At 62.9% G+C, this 9383-nt stretch overlaps 1 protein-coding gene across 2 annotated transcripts in view; it reads right to left on the bottom strand.

Annotated features, from left to right (window-relative positions):
- Positions 1-3906, bottom strand: part of SREBF1 (sterol regulatory element binding transcription factor 1) — a 16884-nt gene extending 12978 nt beyond the window's left edge. The window contains exons 1-2 of one of the 2 annotated variants that reach the window (XM_007448374.1): positions 3812-3906; positions 3704-3730 (exon numbers count right to left, since the gene is read on the bottom strand). In XM_007448374.1, the coding sequence (XP_007448436.1) occupies positions 3704-3730; positions 3812-3906 (122 nt within the window). The remainder of the gene's footprint in view (positions 1-3703; positions 3731-3811) is intronic. The other variant, XM_007448375.1, reaches the window with a different exon arrangement.
- Between the last annotated feature and the right edge of the window lie 5477 nt (positions 3907-9383).

Raw genomic sequence — 9383 nt, forward strand, 5'->3', positions numbered from 1 at the left:
TCTTTCCTCATCAGTGCCGCTCCACACGCCGCTCCCAGTTACATGGACCAAGTGACCCTGAGCACGGCCACTGGACAGATCGGCCAGCACCAATTCCAGCATCCTGTCCTGGGGTAGAGACTCCTTCCAGCAGCTGGGAAACGACCCATGGGCCCGACGCAGCGGCAATGCAGGGGGCGGTCCCGTCCTGCTGAGCAACGTTCCAGTCTAAATAGTGCTCTCCACTCCTTTACATTAATTATATTTCCCCCTTCGCCGTTGTTTCACTGCAGCTGTTTTAAACCTGCAGTGGGTGTGTTGTTTCAAAGGCAGCATGCTGCTTCAGAGCTGCCAGGCCGCTTTCTGGAAGGATAAACCCCTCTGCACTCTCCCCTGCAATGCTTCCCATTTCCTCGGAGCAGCCCCAGCACTGGGCTTCGTCGTTTTACCTACTTCTGGTCGCTTTCCTTAGCCCCCAAAACTGTGTGACTGGAATCTCCAAAGTGCTTTCTTTAGCTTGCATCCCCAAGGCTGCCTTGAGGTGCTCTGCCCAGCAAAGCATCAACTATGGCCGGAGACTCAGAAACACGTGCTGTGCTCTGGCCCTCCTCCGCCAACTAGAAATGGTCTCCAACAGGTTCTTGGCCTGGGAAGCAAGCGCCGCCGGGCCTGGCCTTCCTGCTGCGGCTAACCCCCTCGGCTGCCATACCGGCTGGGCAGCTGGGGGGCAGTGGAGGCGTCTGCTCCTTGTCTGCACACTGGGTGAAGAGGTGACCATGGCATTACACATGTGCAGATGTGCGGCCCCACTCAGGTCCTGGGGTCAAAGGGCACATCCACAGGGCCTGCGGCTGGCAAGACACAAGGACAGAGACGCTTCCTCTGGCCGGCGCAGTCATTCTCATCTGGCCTGCACTTATCAGCTAGGCAAAGTCCGAATCCCAGGCCCCTGCCTGGGCCTGACCAGGTCACTCAGGATGTTTGTGTCCAGTGGCCACAAAGAGGGAGCTCCCAGCACGCTTCTCTCCGTGGCCCTCGGAGGCGCGAGGGCTGGAACCACCCCCATCTACAGCCGCACCCCCGCTTTCCGGGGGAGCCGCCGCAGCCGAGAGGGCAGCAGGTGCGGCCGCGCCGGGGGGTGTCTTCTGCTTCCGGTCAGCAGGCCGGGCACCGGAGGCAGGAAGAGCGATGGAGAGCGGGTCGTGTCTGGTGGAAGAGGCCTCTCCCAGGCCCCGCCGTGGCGATGAGGCAGGGGCACCGCACGGGGGCAGAACATGGCAGCGGCGTGGGGGCCCTGGGGGGACGGGAATCATCACGGAGGGCAGGCTTGGCCCACCATACAGGTCTCGAACGCCATGCTGGGACAAGGGGACCTTAGCTCGGGGCACTGGGGAGCCACGGTTGTTAGGGAGCCGAGGAGGTGCACGCCGGGGCCAGGAGCTGGGCTGTAAGCCACCGTGAGCTTGTTTCCTAAGGAGGGCCCGTGCTTGGTGGGGCCAGGCAGACAACTGGGCATGAGAGACCGTGGGGAGAGGCCTGGGGGCAGGGTGGCCCCCGTGTGTCCTCTCCACCAGGCTGGCCTGGACCCCAGGAGGCCCGGCCCGTGCAGTTGATTCAGGTACTGGGCAGAGTGGTGGGCAAGATGCCGTAAGGCAGACACCTGGGGTGCAAAGACAGAGTGAACTTGGGGAGCCCAGCCAGAGATGACTACGGGCTGTGCGCTGGAGCCCCAGGCCCACCCGCGGGAGATGCACGGGCCCCAACAAGCAGCCATCTCCACTCGCCTCTTCTGCACTAAACACACGTTCAAGACCTGGTGAATTAACCAGCAGGGAGGTGAGGACTGCCCCGGAACTCACAACGATCCCAACGCTCGCACGGGACAGCTCTCATGCCCTCTGCCCACGGCCACAAAGTGGGCAAAGTACCCCAAAGCAAGAACAAGAGGAGGAGGCCGGGAGCAGACTGACTCACCAGGAGTCACGGTGCACTGTGGCGGGGGCAGTGCCCTCAGCACAGAACCTGCGGCTCCTGGTGAAAGTGCCACCCCAAGAACTGGCCACACGACAGAGAGTCTGGTCGAGGAAGATGCCCGGGCTGGGTGGGGCTCAAGGCCAGTCCTCAGTCTCATGAGTCAAAGGCTCTTGCCTGGGATGGGGAGGTGGCTGTGTGACCTATGACCCCTCCCCGACCCCCAGCATACCTCCATGTGGAGTAGCCTCCTGGGTCCCCTGCTCTATTGCCCACCCCCCCACACACAAGTACACACTTTTAGGAGCCCAGCGGTTAAGAGCATGGGCTCTGGAGCCCACAGCTTGGGTTTGAATTCTGGCTCTGCCATGCTCTGGCTGTGTGACCTGGGACAAGTCACTTAACCTCTCTGTGCCTCAAGGCCCTCATTTGGGGCTGTTGGGAGGACTCAGTGGTCAGCACAGTGCCTGGCATACAGTAAGTGCTGAATGAGTCTTCTCTACTCGTGCTGTGTTCATCCACCCCAACAGCCAGAGGGAACTTCAGGCACAGAACCCAAGCATGGCATTGCCCTGCCCCAACCCCTCCCCCAAGACTCCCCACTGCCTCTGGGATCCAGTCCAGCTCCCCATCCCGGACTCGAGGGCTGCCTGGCCCTCCTCTCAACCCTCGTTCCTCTCAGGGGACCTGGCGACTCTTGGGCCCTGCCAGCTGGGTTCATCTGCAAGGCTGCAGTAAGGCAGGAGTGGGTGTCCGTTTTGCTAACCCCAGAGTGGCCACAGGCGCCACGGACTTGTCTATCCCGGTTGTGGGAGGTTTGGGTCCTGTGCTCTTGGCCTGTTTCCCCATCAAACAAGTGCAACACAGCAACTTCGGAGGCAACTCAGGGGGGCTGGGATTTGCTGTCTGCACAGTGGGCAACAGCCTCCTAACTGGTCCCTGCTTCAGCGTCTCCCCAACCCCTTCTCTGTGGAACAATCAGAGCGGTGCTTCCACAGGTGTAAGCGAGCCGGCGCAGCTGCTCTCTCCTTTCCCTGCCGACAAGGGTCCTCGGTCTGCCAACCTGCCCAGCCTCACCTGTGAATCTCCAACTCCTCGCCGCGCCCTCTGCGGCGAAGACATCCTTCCCAGCGGGTCCTGGGGCTGACTTTCAGGTCTCACCCCACCGCTCTACCGGAAGCTGTCGCCCTGCCCCGGCTCGACCACAAGGGGTAACTAAATATCCGTTTGTGGGTTTCCTTGGCGATTTTTGTGCTTCCAAGAAAAGGGGAGCCCAGGTCTGTCTGTGAACCCCTGGTGCCTAGGACGGGGCCTAGTAGATGCTCAGTAAATGTGTGCCGAACCGATGCCCGGCGCCGGCTAGGAGAACCGGACCCTGGGGGGCAGGGGCTGGAGGACGCCCGCGCGCCTGCGCAAGAGCTCCTGCGCCGAGCTGAACTCTCGGGCCGGAGGGAATGACCGAGAATAACCTCCCGCTGACGTCAAGGCCTGAGCGGGGGCGGGGCCTCGGCAAAGCCCGGGTCCCAGGCTCTCGCCGCGGCCGCCTAGGGGCTGAGGACTCACTGGCCGCGGGGGGCGGACCGGGACGCCCAGAGGCGCACGTGCCCAGCGCCGAGCCTCCAAGGACCCGGAGCGGCCTGAACAGCCAGGGCGGGCGCGGGAGGCTCCGCGCGGACAGGACAGCGAGGCCCGCAGCGCTCGGCGCAGAGACGCGGGTCGCCCCGCGCGCCCCGCACGGAGCCAGCGCAAGCGCCGCGCCCCGCCCCGCTCCGCGCCCGCACTCCGCGCCCCCCGCCGCCCCGGAAGACAAAGGCCGGCGCCTCCTGCGCGCCCCACTCGCGCGGAGCCCAGTGGCCCTGACGCACCTTCGATGTCGGTCAGCAGCGCCGCGTCCAGCTCGCTCGGCTCGGCCAGCGCCTGCTCCAATGCCGCTTCGCTGAAGTGTGGCTCGTCCATGGCGCAGTCGCCTCCTCCCGGCGGCCCGCCCGGCCCGCCGCCGCCGCTCCGCGAGTTCGCGTCACGCCCTGGCCTCAGTGGGGCTCGGCGCCCGCGAAAAGTTCCTCGGCAACTGGGCTCCCCGGCGGCGGCCCTGCGGGGCGGGCGGGGGCGGGGAGGAGCCTTGCGGGGAGCCCCGCCCCCGGTGGACGGTCCCGCCCCACCTGGAGAGCGCGGGGCCGGCTCGGGTCTGGCCTGCACACCTACCCGGCCGGCCCCTCCATCCAGGTGACGACAGCTGCGGGGCTTCGGCAGGCCCTGGCCTCTCCAGCACCAAGCAAGGGAGCCGAGTGGAAGCCCCGGACCGGGTCCGTCTCAGAGGTCTCTGGACTTGAGGAGGGAGGTGACCCGACAAACATTGTTCCGAGAGTTGGGTCTTTAGGAGACAGACCCGTCCAAGACCTGCTGTGTGGCCTCGGGCCAGGCAGCAGGCCCCACCCTGTGCCTCATTTACCTCAGCTGTAACGGGGCTTGATGATGCCTCCGCGTAAGTGGCCCGGACGTTAGTGACCATGGCTGGCTGGGCCTGTGAGATGAGCCTGACCCTCCTCAGTGTCCAGATCAGATGGGCCTCCTGAAGAGCCTGGAAGAGGCTGACTTAATCTGGTTTGCTCCCAGATGCAGCTGTGGGAATGACAGAAGGGTTGGCCTCCGCACCCAGGAGGACAGGAAGAGCCACAGAGTTCAGGAGCTAACCTGCACAAGGTCACACAGCTACTTGGGGCAGCAACAGGGCTGGGCCCCAAGGCCATCTGACTCCCATCTCCCATCCAGCTGATGCTACGGAGAGACTCACATCTCAGTGTCTGTCCCTAGGAGCAGCTGGGATGAAGGAGCAGACTGTGCTTTAGACCTGGGCCACCTTGCCCTGGATCATGACAGGCTGGGGCCAGGTCAGAGGAGGCAGCTAGGCTGGGGAGAGGGCTGGACCCTGGACCCTGGGTCCTGTGGGTTGGGGGCAGAGATAGGTGGCAAGGGAGGGGTCTAATGAGGGGTCTAATGAGGTGGATTGAGATAAACCAGAACTAACATCAGGTACTGAAAGTGGGAAAGCAGTGAGCTCCCTGTCCCTGGAGGTATGCAAGCAGAGAGGCACCCTTGGTAGGGGCAGCCAAGGAGACTTATCAAAGGCCTGGATCCCCAGGCCTCCCTAGCCCCCTGCCTCAGTGAATCCAGCCATCCTGAGTACTGCTTTGCTCAGGCTCCAGATATAGCCTGTCTGGCCACACCCTCTGACAGAGTGAAATTAGTGGCGCACTTTGGAAGGGGGTTGCCCAGGCCAAGAGAGGCCTTGGAGGCCCAAGTCCCTGAGGCTCAGCCCGGACACGCAGGGCTCTTTGTTCCCCTCCCGGAAGTGGCTGCTGTGGAAAATTACCCAGAGCAAGGGTGGCCAGGACCCGGGGGCCTCCAAACCACATCTGTTCCCCAAGTGGCCCTGCTCAAGGAGCCCCCCCACTCAGGGCCTGGCCCTCCGGATGAACTTCTGCTGGGGAACAGAGGGATCCCCTTTCTCAGCCCCCTGCATCCTGACGCCCTAGACCCCACCACCCCCCAAGTAGGAGCCAAGCACCCAGGGGGCCTTGGGAATCTGGTGGCTTCCCTGAGAATTCCAACAGCCCCTCCCAGGGAGAGGAGGGGGTGCTAAGTGAAGCCTGAAGACCACCTCAGAGTCAGGAAGCAGGTCCGGATTTTCGCCCACTTGCTGTGTGACCTGGAACCACTTACTTCACCTTTCTGAGTCTCTGTAAAATGAGAACACCCCTTCCTGCTGTCACTCCGCAGAGGCAGGGAAGGTGTATTGGAGTCATGGTCACGACAGACCTGCCTGACTGTCCTTTAGACGCGTTTACCGCATATGTAAAGAGCACACTCAGTCAATATGCACACATAACTGCAGCAGTTTAGGAGAGAAGGTGAGGCAAGGCCCACGGAGACCTGCAGCCTGGACTCGAGCCCCCAGTTGCAGTGAAGCCTCCTGTAGGGCCCAGTCGTGGGAGGGGGTAAGGATCTGCCACCAAAGAGACCACACTTCGCTGCGCAGCCTGAGACCAGCGGGGCAAGCGTCCAGGGGAGGGTTGGGAAAGCAGGCTGGGGCTGCGGCTCTTCGGGGAACCTGCTCCTCTGCGAGCCCCTACCCCGACCCTCCTGGGGGTTCTGCGCTCGCACCGCGCCGCGTGCCAGGGCTGCGCGCGTCCGCGTTAACCCCTTACTCCCCGGTAGCACGGCCTCCCATTTCACAGGTGAGGAGAGCGAGGCCGCGGGGACGCGCGCCGGGAGTGGCGGGGGCACCGCCCGGACGAGCCCCGCCCCGGCCCGCGGCGCAGCCAATGGGCGCGCGGCCTCGGGTGGGGTGACGCGGCGTCAGCGCCCGGCTGCCGGCGGCCGGGTCACGTGCGCCGCCTGACCGACCCGGGCGCCCCGCCCCGCCCTGCGGCCCGGCCCGGCCCAGAGCCGGCGTCCCGCCCGGTCCGCGGCCCACCCGGCCCCGTGTGCCAACTGTGAGGCTGGGCTCCCTTCTGCCCCGGGCGTCCGAGAGGCGCAGGGGCATCTTCTGTGGGTTCAGAGCCGTTTGGGCAGGTGTCCAGCGCGGGCAGGGCCAAGCCATGTCCTCGCTGCCCGAGCTCAGGGATGGGTGGCGGGGCAGGCACGGGAGTTGCCAGGGCTGCCGGCACTGGGCGTAGCTTCACAGGCTACCGAGACCCCTCCCCACTCCTGGAGCCCCCTTGCCACCCACCTACCCGTTTGTCCTTCATTCTGCAGCAGCCGAGCTGGGACCTGCCCAGCTGTGGCGGAGGCTGCACACAGCCAGCAGGGAGCCTTGGGTTCCCCCCACCCCCGCATCAGACGTAATGGAACCACATGGCCCTTGACATGGATGATTCTGGTCCTAGATGACCTTGTGTTCTCATGCCAGCTTGCCCTCTACTGTGCACTGTGCAAGTCATTTCTAGCTCTCTCTGAGCCTCTCTGGCAGTAAACCCTCCACAGAAGAGCTGCTTGAACCCCGAGGTCTGCAGCACAGTGAGGGGTGGGCCTTACAGACATGGAGAGTGAGGCATCAGCTGACACCCGTGGGCCACATCCAAGCATACACGGGCTCTGATTTTGAGTCCACTGTCAAATGTACATTTCACCTGAAGGCTGGATTCCTGGCTTTTCTTGAGAAACGGGACAGTCTGGCAACAGCACGCTACAATGTGGCCTGTGAGCTAAGCTTCCTCAGTCCCCTCCATCCCTGGGATGCACCCAGGCAGGGCCCTGGAGGCATTGGGTTAACTACCCATGACCCCATTTCTCACATCATCAGAAGCTCAGGGACCTGCCCCAGGCCTGCAGCCCCAGGAGGGGGTGGGGAGGGAATGGCACGTCCCATGGACTCCCTGGTGCTGAGGGCCTGGACCCCCTGCACAGACCCCCTGAAGTCCACCCAGCAAGAGCTGGCAGGGGCTCCTCTGCAGCAAACGGTATTTCTGGGTGAGTCGTGCCTGTTCAAGTCCTCTGGTCTGCCCACCCTGGCTCCTCAGGACCCCAAAGAGAACCTTTCCTTGCAAGAGGGGTGGTTGTAGAAAGACTCCTCCTCGGGTGTTTCAGTGGGGGACTGGCAGGCAGGGGGCCATGAGCCATGAGCAGACCCACGGTGCTCCCACACTGCCCCCGTCTCCCCAGTCTCTGGCTGCTCCCCCAGGGCCTCCCTGCCCTGCAGGCCCTGGAAGAGGGCTCCAGGGCTTCCTGGCTGCAAAGTGTCCTTGATTCTGGGAACTGGACAGGCTGCAAGCTCCCCGAGGGCAGGACCAGGCACCCCGCAGCCTCTCAGGAACACGTGGCGTCGTGGCAAGTCCACGATGGAGTCTCAGGGCCAACTCACTGTGCACGGGTCAGGGACACAGCATCTTGCACAGGGGACATGCCTTCCATTCACAGGGATGTGGGCCCACACTTCAGAGGCCGCTCCCAGACTCCCCCGGCGCAGGGCCTCTATCTCACTCCAACTGAGGCCCACCTGAGCTGGCGGAGGTCTGAACGTGGCCCCAGTCTCCTATCAGCAGGCATGGCAGCCCCCTCCTGAGCTGCCCTCTCAGAAGGCCTGGTGTGGGGGGCAGGGGGCAGTTCCCTTGCTGGCCACGGCGACGGAGACAGTGCTCTCCCTGCCCGCTCCTCCGCGGCCCTGGTCTGGGAGGCCCGAGGGCTGAGCTTGAGCGGGTTCTGCTGCTGATCCCAGGCAAACGTCCGGGCCTCAGTCTTCTCACCTGCACGAGACGTGGGCAGATGTCTCCGCATTTATTCCAGGCTCACCTGGGGGCTTGATGAGTCCATCCCACTTGAGGTGCATCCTTGAACCCTGGGAGGTGAAGGGATTAAAGGGCTCCCCACCTCCCCTAAGCCACCTGGAGAAGGCATAGGCCCCCCACGGCCCCTGAGCCTTAGGGAGAGGCCTGCTTCCCAGAGGACCGCCGCCTGCACCAGCTCCCCGCACAGGAGAGGAGACGCAAACCCTTTTTAAAAGGGATAGGGGGCTGACGGGGGTAACTGCTAAAGAGTAGGGGGTTCTTTTGGGGGTGATGAAGATGCTCTAAAATTGATTGTGGTGAGGGTCGCACAACTCTGAATGTGCTAAAAACTACCTGATCATACACTTTTTAAATTTTTTTATAAATTTATTTATTTTTGGCTGCGTTGGGCCTTCGTTGCTGCATGCGGGCTTTTCTCTGGTTGTGGCGAGCAGGGGCGGGCTACTCTTCGTTGCGGTGCACGGGCTTCTCATGGCGGTGGCTTCTCTTATTTATTTTATTTTATTTATTTATTTATTTATTGGCTGCGTTGGGTCTTCGTTGGTGCACGCGGGCTTTTCTCTGGTTGTGGCGAGTAGGGGCTACTCTTCGTTGCGGTGCGCGGGCTTCTCATGGCAATGGCTTCTCTTGTTGCACAGCACGGGCGCTAGGCGCAAGGGCTTCAGTAGTTGTGGCACGTGGGCTCAGTAGTTGTGCCTTGCGGGCTCAGCAGTTGTGGCGCGAGGGCTTCAGTAGTTGTGGCACGCAGGCTCAGTAGTTGTGGCGCACGGGCTTCGTTGCTCTGCGGCATGTGGGATCTTCCCGGACCAGGGCTCCAACCCGTGTCCCCTGAATTGGCAGGCGGATTCTTAATCACTGTGCCACCAGGGAAGTCCCTAATCATACATACACTTTAAATGGGTGAATTCATGTTACGTGAACTACATCTCAGTAAAGCTGTTCCAGAAAAGGGGAGCAGTGGCTCTCAAATCCAGCAGCCAGCCACGCTCGGGGAGCCCAGCGGGGGGCGCTGAGGTGGCTCACCTGGATGCTCCTGGGACCCGGTGAGAGATGAAGAACCCCGGCCCCTGGTCTGAGCTGTCAGGCAGGCTGTGGCAGGTTTACAGCCGCTCCAACCGAAGCCCCCAAAGCAGGCGGTGCCCCAGGGTG

The sequence above is a fragment of the Lipotes vexillifer genome, unplaced genomic scaffold (assembly GCF_000442215.2).
Source record: "Lipotes vexillifer unplaced genomic scaffold, Lipotes_vexillifer_v1.1 scaffold533, whole genome shotgun sequence".
In the NCBI taxonomy this organism is placed as follows: Eukaryota; Metazoa; Chordata; class Mammalia; order Artiodactyla; family Lipotidae; genus Lipotes; species Lipotes vexillifer.